This window comes from Rhipicephalus sanguineus, chromosome 2, assembly GCF_013339695.2.
Source record: "Rhipicephalus sanguineus isolate Rsan-2018 chromosome 2, BIME_Rsan_1.4, whole genome shotgun sequence".
NCBI classification, from domain to species: Eukaryota; Metazoa; Arthropoda; class Arachnida; order Ixodida; family Ixodidae; genus Rhipicephalus; species Rhipicephalus sanguineus.
In genome coordinates, this window is record NC_051177.1 from 24,071,912 (window position 1) to 24,086,731 (window position 14,820).

Below are 14,820 nucleotides of genomic sequence, written 5' to 3' on the forward strand. Positions count from 1 at the left end.
CGGACGTTGACTGTGTCTTGGCAAAGTTCGACCGTAACGGAGCTTGAAAGGCAGCTTTGCTGCAATATGAGAGTGTAATGAGGTGAAGCATATTAAAAATCTGAAGGAATCACCTTTAATCGGTCGTTGACTGTATTTGTTTTTGGGAAGTTCGAATAGTTCGAATAGTAAAATTCCAGTGCAAATCGAATCGAATAGCAAACACTATTCGAAAAATATTCGAAATTTCGAATATTCGCACACCCCTGGTAAATACGGTAGTTTGCTGAAGCACACAACAGATAATTAATTACAGTCTGTTTATTACTGACCAGTATCAGTTTCGGTCTGAGAGAGTGCCGAGAATGACAAGCCGGCGGGTGCAACGAATGCCATTTAACGTATGAAATGGCAAAAAGAACTGTGATGCACTTCCACACTGCCTGCACCGTCTGTTGGCGTTCTTTCGCCTGCTGCATGTGCTGCGATGTCATTGTAATTGTCATCGTCATCAGGAGGTAACTACTTTCTTAGGGCCTCCACACTTTCTGCATGTTCACTATAGGCACAGGCTTACGAGCAGCCGTTGAATAGCAGCCTGCTGGCACAAGCGCAGCACAAGCGCAATTGCGACTATGACGTCATCATATTAGCTGCGCCAGCTCAGAGCTCGGCTGCAGTGGTGACGTCTTGGAAGTTGGGGAGGTCACCTTCAAGTCCCCTCAGATGAAATAAATGTCGCGAGTCGTGAGGTGCTCCGTATAGCCCTAGATCGAGCTGTGAACTTCAAAATTCCTATAAATTGCCTCCCAAACTGTATTCACTGTTGAGATTTGGTAGACAATGTACACATGTTCACGGGAATCAATCCCGCAGGCTATCTCTGCCGTGAAATTTTGTGTCATCGCCCCTTTAAGGGGGGACACGGGTCTTAGAAACCGAAAAATCGCGAAAAAATCGTTTTTTTGAAAATGTTATTTTCGGATTTTACAGTGACTGATGCATAATCTGGCAAATTTTCACGCGTCCTGGATTGATATTTTAGCCGCAGTAGCGTTTTATATCATGCATGTGACGCGAATATTTCTCGATGGACGCGCAAAAATGGGCTTTCTTGCAGGACGCGCAGCTGCCATTCTACGTCTCTGATCGCGGCCATCTTGGTCCCGTTCGAAAGAGCCGCGTTTCTTTTTTATTTTTCGCGCCACCACTACTGCATACGCCAAGCGGCCACTAAGAAAAAGCCCGCGAAAAGCTAGTCCCGATGCGCGGTCCTATTGGTCTACCAGTGCACGTGACAGTGAGCGCGCACGCCATTGGCAGATTTCCACAGTCGTCTGCTCGGGCCGCGGGAGCGGGAGTTCGCGTCGGACAACGCGGCTGAAACGCGCAACCATGCCGAACTCGACGCCATAGTTCGCTACGAAGTACAAATTCGGTGGGCGGACAAAGAAACGGAAAGTGTACAACTTTCAAAAGAAGCGCCGATCACCTTCAGAAGATGTCGACGGTAGTTTGCCTCCCGTGCCAAGCGCCCCCGAAGACGCTGACTGTGGCTTAGGCCTAGCGGGTGAAAGCGGCTCTGACAGCGACCACGTTCGACAGACGTTTCGGCGCGACACCGTCATGTTGGAGCCCGCTGATTTGTTGAAGATCGAGAAGGACGCGGAAGTAAAACTCCGGAACCTAGCATAAACGCCGGCCATCACGCGAAAATCGGGTCTTCTCGCTTGTGCAAACGACACTGCCACGGACGACGCCGCGGCTGGCTCGGATGTGATGGAGACACGCTTTGCTCTGGTGAGCCTCGACGCTCTAAACGCTCTGCAGTCAAACGTGAAGTGCAAAGGGTGCGACGGCGATGTGTCTGCGCATAGGTGAGCGCGAATACGGCCTCGCCGTAAAGATTGTTACGTCGTGCGAGATCTGCGGTGATAACGCGCCGGTGTGGAGCTCGCCGCGCGTGAACAGCGGAAAAACGTGTAACCCGTTCGTTGTGAACATTCTTGCCACGCGCGCTGTGAAGACCACTGGCAATCACCAAACAGCGCTGAATGAGATCTTCGCTACAATGAATGTGTCTGGACCTGGACCTTCGGCTAAAAAACGCATGGCAGAAAAAGACCGTCGCAGATCAACAGCATCAGCTCGCAAGCGTGCCTCTGCAGAAAACATGCAGCGGGCGTTGAAAAAAGGGCATTTAGGGGACTCAAAGCAGAAGGACTACCTGCCTGGTGCCTACCGAGAATGCTGAAATTGTAAATTATTGTAAATACACGACTATTCCATGCTAGAGTTTGCCCAAAATGGACTTGTTGTGTTTTTTCACGATTTCTCAGGATTCAAATTTTGCTGCGGTTGCAAACTTGCCAGAAAGATATCTCTGCCTTCAGAGCAGCTAGGACTGTCATTTTTGTTGTGACATGTAGCTCTATCTGTAGTGCACACAGGGGTAGTTGTGAATTTTTGAATAATATCTTCAAACATTTTATATTTGGCACAAAATTGGAGCATAAAGTGGGTGTGTCTGCAACACTGAAAATCAAGGTGCTACAACCTAGCTAAAGATCATCAGATCAAAAAAGCATTCCTACCCCTGTGTGCCTTATGTTCATTAGTATCTAGGCATGTGTCAATAGTAGCTCTCTAATAAAATTTTTTTTGTGTACCGTACCTGGAAACAATGGATAATTAATTTTAAGATATCTCAAAAAACTAATCGACATAGGAAAAAAATAATTACATTTTCAAAATCAGCATTAAAAACTGAATCATACTGTTAAGTTTGTTTTTAAATAAATGAAAAAATTTAGCATTTCTCTCTCAAGTACAGTGTCCCCCCTTAAGGTTCAGAAAGTCTTCGTGGTGCTGCAGAGCACACCAATGAGGTGAAACGACATTCAAGGCAGCAATGTCACAAGTACCTTTGTGGTGACATCGCAACAGGGTGGTGGTGACGGGTGGCCATTCGGCATGGTCTCGTTCGATGATGCTTCTGGTGAACTCGGTGTGGATGAGCCAAGGCGTGATCGCACTGTGAAAGACGCATCCATCATGCAATGCAATCAATGTGCCACAAATGCACTACAATAAATACTCTAAAGCGATACTCTTTACGATCCCAGTATACTCACAATAACAAATGCAAATGGAAATGTTGCATTACAGCTGTCAAATAAATATCTATATTCTAGCGTTTAATACTTCAGTTGAGGAAAGACTAATGTCTTGAACATTGTTGTTTTTCAAATATTATGTATGTGACAGGACGTGAAAAGAGAAAACAACTGACAGTTGCAAAAGTGACTGAATAAAATTGTGCATTGTCCCACCCCCATGTCCTTCTTAACACAAACGCACCAGTTTCATCCGAAAGGCATACCCTTGATAACAATAGCAAGGTATTAGGCAATTACTTGAAGTTAGACTCAATGTAACAGCCCACATAAATTTCATTATACATTCTCTTGCAAAATCTCAAGGGGATGTCACACGTGCAGAGACAAATTTAAATCAGGCCTGTAGCCAGAGGGGAGGGATTACGCTAGCCCCCCCCCCCCCCCCGGAAATTAAAGCTATTTCGGACGTGGCTGTGGCGATTTGAATGGTTGAGTGGAATGAAAAAGCATGAGTTCATTTTTTCGGACAGCTCTATTTTTCGGACGAGTTCGCGGGCCCTAGAGAGTCAGAAAAATCGAACGTGAACTGTATTTATCTTCCAGAAGTTCGAATACTTCGAATAGTGAAATTCTGGAGCTAATCAAATCGAATACAGTCACGTCCGATTTTTCGGACTCCCTAGGGACCGCGATATCGTCTGAAAAATCGGGCAGTCTGAAAAAACGGATTCATGCTTTTTCATTCCGCTCAAGCGGTCAAATCGCCACAACCACGTCCGAAATAGCTTTAATGCTTCCCAGTACACTTATTAGGCATTTTCGCGCACCGAGGCTCTAGCAAATACCTTCGGTACCTGCCGTGAACCCCGCTGAACTACGTGCCAACTGTGACTTACTTGTAAATTTGAGTCTCGTGATGAGCGCCACTGATACCAGCAAAACGTGGAATAGATTACGGCTCTCTCGCATGGAGCGTTTGGAAACGATGACGCGGAAGAGCGGACGACTCGTTCGGCTTTCCCCAACGCGCGTGCGCAGGCATCGCCATCTCCTCCGATACACAATTTGCAGCCGTGTGAAGCCGATCGTTTCTACAGTCGAACCCCGCTACAACGAACGCCGCTTCAACGAAATTTCCGCTTCAAAGAAATATTTCTTATTCCTTGTCAGCTTGCCATAGAAGTCAATGCGTCAATGTTCTCGCCACAACGAACCATTTTTCGGGCTTGTTCTCGCTTCAACGAAACTTTCGCTCAGTGAAGCTTGGCTTGAAAATTTGTTTTATGATAAAGTAAGCATATCGCCAACCGTGTAACTTTTCGTAAATTCACGACGCGTTGTTTCACGGAAAATGCGCGACCATTTCACCACTTGTAAACAAACACATAGGAGAGCGCCATTGTGTGGTGGTGATGACGATGCGGCTGGCTGCCTTGCGACAAGGCATAGGCCTGCTTTGACAAGCCAGAGCCACAGCCAATCCATATCCATCCCAGATCACGTGATCACGACCGAAGCTCTGCCGAAGCGACCGAAGTGCGTCATTTGTGCTTGTGCGCTCGCGTTCGTTGGACTCTGCGCCATCATGGCAGCGAAACGCAAGTTCCTTTCTCTTGAGGTGAAGGCGCGAATCATCAGCGAAGCTTCAAGCGGCAGAAAAAAAGGAGACGTCGCAGCAGAATTCGGCATCTCCAACAGCACGCTGTCCACAATTTTGAAGGCGAAGGACGCGATCACCAGTGCCCTTTTTTTGGGGACGTCCACAAAGCGCAAGAAGTTGACGCCATCGGCACACGAGGATCTTGAGAAGGCATTGTACACGTGGTTCCTTGACATGCGTGCCAAGAAAATGCCTATCAGCGGAAGCGTGTTACAACAAAAGGCGCTGAACTATGCTTGCATTCTAGGCATCGATAACTTTAAGGCAAGCACTGGTTGGCTAACTCGTTTCAAGGCCCGGCATGACATCGTTGGAAAAGTGTTGTGCGGCGAGTCTGGGGCTTCAGACGCCAATGGTGACGCGACTTGGGCATCATCTGTTTTGCCGGACATAATGAAAGACTATGCCTCATCCGACATTTATAATGCCGATGAGACAGGACTTTTTTATGAACTGCTACCAAAAAGACGCTGGACATGAAGGGCCAACCATGTAGCGGAGGGAAACACAGCAAAAAGCGTGTGACTCTTCTTCTCTGCACCAACATGGATGGCTCGGACAAGCGCTGCCCGCTTGTCATTGGCAAGAGCTTGAGGCCTCGATGCTTCAAAGGCAGCAAGAGCTTGCCAGTAAAGTATTTGGCGAACAGGAAATCATGGATGATGCGGGCTATCTTCCGTGATTGGGTAAAGGCGTTCGACCACGACATGAAGGCCCAAAACCGCAAGGTATGCTTGCTAATTGACAATTGCTCAGCTCATAACGTTGACGACGTTGAGCTGGACAATGTGGACTTGCACTTTTTCCCGCCTAACTGCACGGCTCTGATTCAGCCGTTAGACCAGGGAATAATCCACAGCGTGAAAAGCGCTTATCGGCAGCGGCTGATTCAGCGACTGCTGCTGAATGTTGACACAGGGCGCCAAACGAAAGTGGATTTATTCATGGCCCTACAAATGGTTGCTGCGGCTTGGACGGCGACCCGGCGAAGCATAATAGAAAACTGCTTTGCGCACGCCGGCTTTAAGCCTGACGCAGAAGCGACTGGCCAACTCGTCAACAGACGAAGACGACGAGCGTTGCAGAGTGGAGCCACCTTCAACAGAAGCTACTGCGGCCTGGGCAGCCCTTCGGGACACCGGAAATGTACCAACGGACGTGAGCATGGACGAATATATCGCCGTTGACGCGGACGTTTTTGCTCATGAAGAGCTAACCGACAAGGCCATAATTGAAGAGGTTCGCCATGCCGACGCGTCGTCGGACGATGAGAGTGACGCACAAGACGCTTCGGCGCCGCCTTCTGCATTGAGTGTGATGGACGCATTTGATGTTATTCGCAACTTCATTGGCGCCCACAATGACGACGTCGCGATGCAGCTGCTGACCGAGTGCGAGCGTCGCACCACGGCGCTGATGTCCAAAGGAAGGCGGCAAACGAAGCTGACAGACTTCTTTCGAAAATAAATTATGTTTGTGAAGTGTGTAGTCAAATATGACAGTGTTCTGAGGCAGATTTCGCCACAACGAAATTTCCGCTTCAACAAAATTTTTCGCGGGTCCCGTCAGTTTCGTTGTAGCGAGGTTCGACTGTAGTTGTGTGCAGCACACCGCCAACTAAGCTGACGCCACCGTCACTCTGCTGTTGCTGTACCATACGCATGCATTTATCCTGAAAGTGTTCATGATGCCCACTCCGTTCCTGATCGCACACGGGCGCGGCAATGGCGAGCTGGTTTCATTCGTGAAGGCAACGCGTCTGTCCGGCGGCCTTAGCGGTCTCGCACAGAGGTAGTATGAATGGCGGCGCAGCGCGTTTGGGTTCTCGCCTATTAAATGCGTGCAGTACGCATGCACCTGCGCTAGGCCACATGCAGTACCGAGCAATTAACTTAAGATGCCTATCATAAGGGTTGCTAGCGACTAAGCCGTACTGTTGAGTTTGCCACCTGCCGCCATCACGCCTCTGTGCATTTCCGCTGCTTATCCGTAAAGACATCGCCGCATGGCACCGTGATAGTGGCCCCTTTGAATTTCTGGTCAGCTTCACCCCATAACACTTCGGCATTGCGGTAAAGCTGACTTTCGGACTCTGCTACTGTTGCAAACGGGTCAACTCGTGAAAGCGCTGGTTCAAACCTACGAGATGATAGACGCGGCAGAGGTGGGGGCTTCAATTATTGCATTTCAGACCTGCAATTTGGGCAGAAAGTCAGAAAAATCGGACGCTGAAGAGTTTCAGCGTCCGAAATTTTGGACGTTCTTATACACTGACGTCTATAGAGCTGGTGACGGTGCTGCGAAAGCATCCGAATTTTCTAGCATGTCCGGAAAATTGCGTCCAAAAAATCGGCAGTTGACTGTAGCAGACACTATTAGAAAAATATTCGCAAGTTCAAATATTTGCACACCCCTAATAAAAATCTGGTTCGAGTGAGCATTGAACCCAGGCCGTCTGAGTAAAGCAGGTAGTCTACCACATAGCCACACCAGTGCTTGTAACTGTTTCAGGAAAAAAAATCCTATATGAATGTCATGCAGTGCCAGTGATCTCCTTAATGCATGTAATATTGAGTGGCAGAACTGTAGAATCACACCAGGCGTCAAAACATGAGAATTGTGCAACGAGTGGGGGGTTTAAAGGTCCACCCATTACAAAGTGCTCAGGCATAATTAATCATCAATAAAGTGTAGAGCAGCACGGGTGTGTGTGTTGCTTTACAGACATATAGTGGGTACTTCGTCAAATTGCAAAAGGAAGAATTATGACGTAGTGGGCACTCCACAACTGTACTTGCAGTTTAGGATAGTTTTAAACAGTCAATGTTATGCGCACAAACGTTGCTTTCCTTACAGCACAGATGAAATGTCCCTCAAGGAGCGAAGTCAGGCTAGCACTTGAGAAGGCGATGCATACAGGGCCTGATTATGTTATTGCAGTCCACTCTTGAAGATGAAGCTCAAGCATCCTCCAAGTTTTTTATGCTTCAGCAAGCCACACCAACAGCCCCACCGTGAAAAATACAAATGTAATGGAAGACAACAACCATAGGTGCCTACCCTTTTGACATTTCCTGCCCGAGGCCATGTTCTCACCAATCAGGAGCAGTGCGTTGCGCCGCTTCTCCTCCAGAGCAGCACTGGAAAAGTGGGGGTTGGCAGTGGTGCGCCGCTTGCGCTCTCCCCGACGATGCTGGAGCTCGCGCAGAGCCTCCCGGGTCATCAGGCCCAAGGCACCAAGCAGTTCCAGCTTCTGTGAACGCACGTGCACAGCCCACCAGTTAAATCACGCTGCAGTGTGCCACAACTGCAAAGTATTACAACATGAGGTCAGAGATAAAAAATGTGAACATGGGGTGTCGCTGAAGCCAATGTTTCAACAAGCAGTCGTATCTTCTTCAAGCCTGCTGCCTCAAAGAAGACAAGACCACTTGCCGAAGCTTTGGCTCCAGCGACATCCCGTGTTCACGAATTTTTCATCTCTCCAAGCTTCCATCTTCTCCTGAACTTCTGCCTTTTTGAAGTCAGAGTCACTCCGTGCTTTCAAGAAGCGTGCAAGCCTCCTACTGCCTTAGGTCCCTTATTGTGGCATTTTGCAGTGGTCAACCCTCACAGTACTGAAGACAAGCTGAGCTCGTGGAACACGTTCTTGTAAAAAATAGATTGAGGACAAGTCTAACTGATCCAGCCCTGTTTCAGTTCTTGTGTAGCCCTCAAATAACAATAAAGGTTTGGCTTGACAAGTATGTAAAAGGATCTTTCAAAAAGAGTTAGACTACCACCACCAAATTGTCTGGGGCACTCCGGCACAAAGAAAAACAAAATGGCAGGTGCTCTCAGCTAAGAATTTACCAACCAGACAGCGTCGGCCACCTCCCTAAGGGATGGTTACCCACTGGCAAATGTCCAGACACGCATTTGCACTTCCCCACACAGAACTTAGTAGAGAGTAAGTAATGGATTGGCAAATAATTCAGACACGGGGGGGTTCCTGCAGCTTAAACTGTTTAATGACATGCTTCCCACACACTATCAGGCCAACTATCCCTGGTGCAATGAGACTCCAACCTCATGGGTGTGCCTCCGACACCACCATACCGCAAACACAAATTATACCCTTTGGAGCAGTACCCTTTAAAGCACAGCTGTCCAACTCAAATATTTTTGTTAAGTGTCAGGTGGCTTAGGGACTCCTTGAGGGGAGACGTGGCACTTTAAAACATTTTTTTTTAATTCTTGATCGATTTTGATGGAACTTGCAGAGTTTAAAAATGTTTGTGTGCTGATTTCAAATATGCAATTGGTTTTTTCCTATGATAAGTATTTTCCAAGATATCACAAACACCTACTTCTTTGTTTAAGGCCTAATTAGCTAATTAACGACAACCTGCACACCAATATACAATCCACAGAATACATTGAGAATGTTTGTAGTGTGTCGTAAAGTATAAATCATTGCTTTAGGACATTTCCAAGCAGAGTTGTGGGCTGTTGCACCCCCCCAATTTAAAAAAAATGCCCCAATTATTACTCAAAACAAAACCTTGATTTAGAACATTTTCTTAAGTACTACAACAAAATTTGCCTTACGACACATCACATCTATTTATCTTGGAAGTGAAAAAGAAATCGCAATGATAACCCAGACAGAACAAAAGATATTGCTCCTCCATTACAGGAAGAGCATGAAAAATTGTTTGCCGTTTGCCTTCAATTTAAGGGCAGGATGCATGGTTTCAGTTTTTTAAAGTAAGACGTGGATAGAAGACGACGGTATGCAGCAATGAAAATTTGTACCAAGTGCACAATGATGTCAGGAGCGTGAAGAGATGGCCAGCAAAAACTAGATTTTTTGGTTGATTTTCATTCCCTAAGTGCCACGTCCCCAACTTGCAATGCCCTGCAGGTGAAGCTGGACTGCTGCCATCTCATCAGTACTGTTTCATTGAGAAACTAAGAGGAAATGTTGCAGCTGACATGCTGGGCAATTTGTAAAAGCTCTGCACTTGCATTAACAGAGCAAAAGCACTTGAGTGGCATACAATCCCTGGCTGGTGCAGCCCTGTTTCACATGTGATGTGCAGGCAAACACTGACTTCACCTCTACTGGTACAAAGCTGCAGGAGCTGCCACTCCAAATATAATTATATTAAGCCTCCTTGGGAAGACAGTGGAAGACCTCGTGACAGTCTATCCCTTTCAGAGCCGTCACTTCTCACTTGCATTCACTCGATAGGCCAGCAGACAAGATGCCCATCCCACCCATGAGGCTAGACATGCTTTGTTGCACAAAAGTGAGTGTCCCCAAGAGTGGTCAAATGGTAACATCACCCTCGGTGCACCGTGCCTTTCTGGCAGAAGCCTGAAAATCTGTGCTTGTGATTAACTACAGCTCGCTATAACATGAAAGCAGGTCTGCTACAGGCACACGTTGAAAGCACCCCTAGATACATGAGGCAACACATAGTCGATAGCCATTGTTATTTCATGCTAAAGCATAATATACAGTGGTTTGAAACCAAAAAATTTATGCACAGTTTCAACTGACTTAAGTCATGAAGTCACTGAGTCACTGACTTAAGTCATGATTAAACAGCGGAGCTGGTGGCATCAGCGCACCTTTCCTCCGCTTTCGCCAACACTCGGCACGCCCTTCCTTTTCTCTCACCAGCACTATCTGCGCTCGAGTGCGGACTACCATTGGTCGACTCCTTTCACCGGCACAGCCAATCACGCTCCTGCTCTCTCCCTCTCTCCACACCACCTGCTTCGCTCCCACCATAGCCTCGCCTTTGCTCTCCTCCTCCCTGCCCTTCACCCTCTACACGTCGCTACAGTTAGTGCACTCTACACCCAATTTTCAGTTTCATTTCCTTCTTCCTTTTAAGAATCACCCCCCCCCCCTTACTCTATCATGCTCAACTCGCTGCACTAGGCTTCCTTCTCACCCAAGTAGCTCTACCCATGCTCTCCCTCTCGTCAGGCTTCGCCCTCGCAGCTGGTCTAGAAAGTGCGGACGACGGATCCCCAGAAACTTACCTCAGCTTTAAACAGCTCCGCTATTAATAACAAGTTATCCAAGTGGAATCGCATAAAAGCAGCAGTACAGTGGACCTCACCTGATGGTCCTCCTTAGTTGGTGGAGGGGCACTTGGAGGAGGGGGACCCACAGCCACGTTCTTGCGAGGAGGAGCCACGGCCGCAGTGGGCACGGGTGCAGGCGTCGCAGCTGTCACTGTCACCGTTGTGGTTGCACCTGTTCCACAGATGCCGTTGGTGGTGGCAGTCGTGGTCGTCGTGGCAGTGGTGGTGTGGGTGTTGCTGTGGACAACGGTGGTTCCGAGGTTTGGCACCATCAGTCCTGCAGCTGTGCTGTTGATGCTGCTTGCCTGCACAAGCACAGCGACGCAGGACTTGGGGACCCGTGGCACCGCAGGGCCAGTGGCAACCAAGGTGTGCTGCAAAGGAAGATAGGGCAACTACAAATAAGTGCCTCGTCAAACCTGTTTTGAACTAGTTTTCTCTTTCTTGCTGCACAAATAGAAGCACACCACAGTTTATATGCGCTACTTATTTCTTTGCGGTGTTGCCATCTTAATTTCTGGCACAGTAAGCCCTCAATATAACAGTCATTAGGACAGAAAATGTACTTCATTATAAGCAGATATTCTTTAAATGTGTAGATGCTTAGATTTAGGACAGGCACAGTAACATGGGACGCGCACTACGAACCAACATTTATAGAACTTATTTCAGTTGCCAAACTCCCCGCCTCCGCCGTACTCTGAAAGCGGCGCGCAATCGACTTCCAGTGCAGGTGGCACTACTGCAGCAACAGGCTCTACGTAGCAGACGGCGAAGCGCGATTAAGGGCGGCGGACAGCCGTGGCTGTCAGCGCAAATATTGAATTGTTTATCAATAGAGTTGCAAAAACGACTTATTTTTTTCGGTTATGTAATAGCGTTAAATAGCACGATTGTCAGAAACGATATTTGAGACTGGGTCTGCACGTGTTCCGTGTCACGCGAATGACAGCAGGCACCCTGAGCACGGCCGTCGCTGCTAGCTGCTCTCTTCATGTTCATTGCTATAGACATTAGCGTTGCTCAATGGTTAAGTTCAATATTGAAATACCAGTAGAGTTGATTTCACAAACCTTTTTTGCCTGGCTACCAGAAGAGTCTGTAAATGTTCTCGTACGTATTTAGAAACAAATAGGCCATTGCATAATTTCGTCGGAGGCTCGCGAGGGAATCTTATCGTGCTGTCTTTCCTCTGACAGCCTTCCCCTTGCCCAATTACAGGTTTTATTGCAACTCGGATTTCGATGATATGTAGTGCCCAAGGAATGGAAAGAATACAGCGAAAGGCCACTGCACATTATTCCGCTGTCGTTATTCATGTCAATATAAAGCCGTGTAGTAGCCACCGTAATTGTAGGGCGCGCTTGTAGAACTTCAGTCTCGCAAGCTCGTGATACAGAAAGTTATCGATAAGTCACTCGATTAAATTTGATCGCGATAAAGCGTGACCAGGATCAAACCTGTCGGTCATGACTGACTCACTCGTGCAAGTTGCGGAAAGGAGCCAGTCGCACTTGATATGAACTACGTTTAGACCGGCCGCGACTAGCTGAGATCGAAAATGGCCTTAACATGTACGATTCTGCCCTCAGCTTACACGACATAATTCGCACTTAAGTGCCGAATGTTGCGTATGATTTAATCCTTCATAAAAATGCTTTTGAAATTTTCATGCACTTACTGCTTTTCTTTTTAAACAATTTTATTTTCATGAAAGCATTAAACATTAAAATTGCAACCCTCATGTTCCAGCTTAATTGTATTTTTACTGTTTTGAAACGACACCCTTTCAACTAACCTTTCTCTTCAATGAAGTCACCGAGATAACAGCGGTTAATACTGGCGTAGCCAGGGGGGGGGGGATTTCCAGTTTTGCTTGTGCTGCACGCACAAACATACATAAAGTATGATTGAACATCCCCGGCCCCCCCCCCCCCCTCCCCCCGAAAAAAATTTCTGGCTATGTTCCTGGTGTTTAAAGCTGTTCAGCTGCTGACCCGAAAGACGCAGGTTCGATCCTGGTCGCTCGCGGCCTTCCCATTTCGATAGAGGCGAAATGCTAGGTGCCCGTGTACTGTGCTATTCCGGTGCCCGCTAAGCAACCCAAGGTTGTCGAATTAAATTATCGGAGCCCTCCACTACGGCATCTTTCATATAGCCTGAGTAGCTTTCGGACGCTAAACCCCATAAACCAATGAATAAACATTTCCCGCTATTATTACTCACATGTACCTTGAGTGTAATCAGCGGCATAGACATATGGGTGCGTTCGGTATTTCTATCCCCACCCTCCCCCCGGGAACCTAACTTCTCGCCAAGCCCCTGCTGTCAATAAATCAGCTTTCCGAAACTCGGTGCTTCGGAATTAGCTGAAAACTGTCATTAAAATCAATCATTGAAAGTGATAAGTGGTACACGTACATTTATAGAGTACAATAGTGTATGTCAAAAATGCGCATAAATCACGTGTTTAATTGAAATGTTTGCAGGTTACTTCAGTATTTACAATAATTACACATCAACCTCTGAAGATTTTCAGGAAAAACGCGGCATTTTGATCCTGGCATTCGTGAATCGCTCATTAATGATACTTGAAAACCACACTGGCCAGAAACAACCAAAACAGCCAACACATGCATGCCAAGCTCTCAGCAAAGTACAAAGAAAAAAGGATAAAGCATCATGATTGCCCTAACTTAATGTTTGCTTCTGTTTTTGCGGCTTTTCTCAAGTTTAGTATGGCCTAGCAAGCAACACTTGTGATTAACTTGTGTCATTAACTTGTGATTTGTCTGGCACCCTTTTATCCTGCCTGATCATGCCGAGTACAAATGTGCCACGGTCAGTTGTTTGTCCTTTTGCCGCTGTGCAGCCCGGCATAAAACATATCGGCATTGTGGACGCATAACACGTGTAATCTCTTTTGCTGCGTATTACAAAATCCGGAATCTGTTCGTCAATACAACGCAGTGACCCATATGATCCGGCGCTCCGATATGGTAGCAGCCGTAGCAGCGGTTGGTGCACCTCGCTGAAGCCTGACGAGACTACAGCACCACTCGCCACCTCCGCTTGCGGCGGAGCCGCGCAACAGGGCCGAGTTTTCAAACTGAAGTAGTTCTAGAAACGTTGCTACAAACAGCACAGAGGTTTGTAATATACGGCTGAGTCTAATTACAACAAAGTTGCAGCCAAAACAAAAGTATCTATGCAACAGACAATGACAGGATTTTTTTGGACATGCTTGATCAACTGAACTTCACAGAACTGCCACGTACACCATAGAGCCAATTTATAAGGACGCACAAAATTTCGGACACTGAATCATTTTGCTATCAAATTTTTAACACTTCTTGTCGTGACTGTAGGCCCGAAACAGCGTTAATCAAGCCACCATCATCACCCCCATTCTGATTATCTTTCCACCTTGAACAAACACACCTGCATCCCAAGATGTAGCCACCGCGGTCTTACGTTCACAACCAAACTTCCGACTGTTCAGCAACATTTCCACTGGAAGGACTCACTACTGTCCATAATGGTTTCTGACCCCACCAAATGACCTGCATACCCTGTGGGGATGGTCTATGACGTTGCTGTTCACTGGTCAGTGGCACAGGAAAAAAGTTTCCTGCATCCCCGTAAGGTGAAAGCACTTGCTGGGCAAAATAAAGTTGAAAAATTGGCACGTTTGGTTTTGTCTCACTGGCCGTTTCCATTTGTTACACTCGCAAAAACTGATATCTGGCTTTTATTCTCTCACCTTTTATTCTCAGCTGTTCTCAGGCAAACGCTGGTATATACAAATGATGCCGCCATGGGCAAACAATGCTACTGTGCCTGCCCAGTTTCCTTCTAGAGAATCAAAATTATCGATTACCTCTCTGTGGCAATAAGATGAAGGGTAACTAGAAGTATCTCACACATTTAGTTTTTCTGACAGACACACAACCATAGAGCTTTCTTGCATGCGCTCAC

General features: G+C 47.1%; 1 protein-coding gene across 1 annotated transcript in view; it reads right to left on the reverse strand.

Moving 5' to 3' along the window:
- LOC119381092 (PHD finger protein 21A) overlaps window positions 1–14,820 on the reverse strand; it is a 43,458-nt gene that overhangs the window by 22,277 nt on the left and 6,361 nt on the right. Inside the window, exons 6-9 of the mRNA XM_037649079.2 lie at window positions 11,262–11,289; window positions 10,878–11,216; window positions 7,819–8,011; window positions 2,904–3,013 (exon numbers count right to left, since the gene is read on the reverse strand). Coding sequence (XP_037505007.1) covers window positions 2,904–3,013; window positions 7,819–8,011; window positions 10,878–11,216; window positions 11,262–11,289 — 670 coding nt within the window. The remainder of the gene's footprint in view (window positions 1–2,903; window positions 3,014–7,818; window positions 8,012–10,877; window positions 11,217–11,261; window positions 11,290–14,820) is intronic.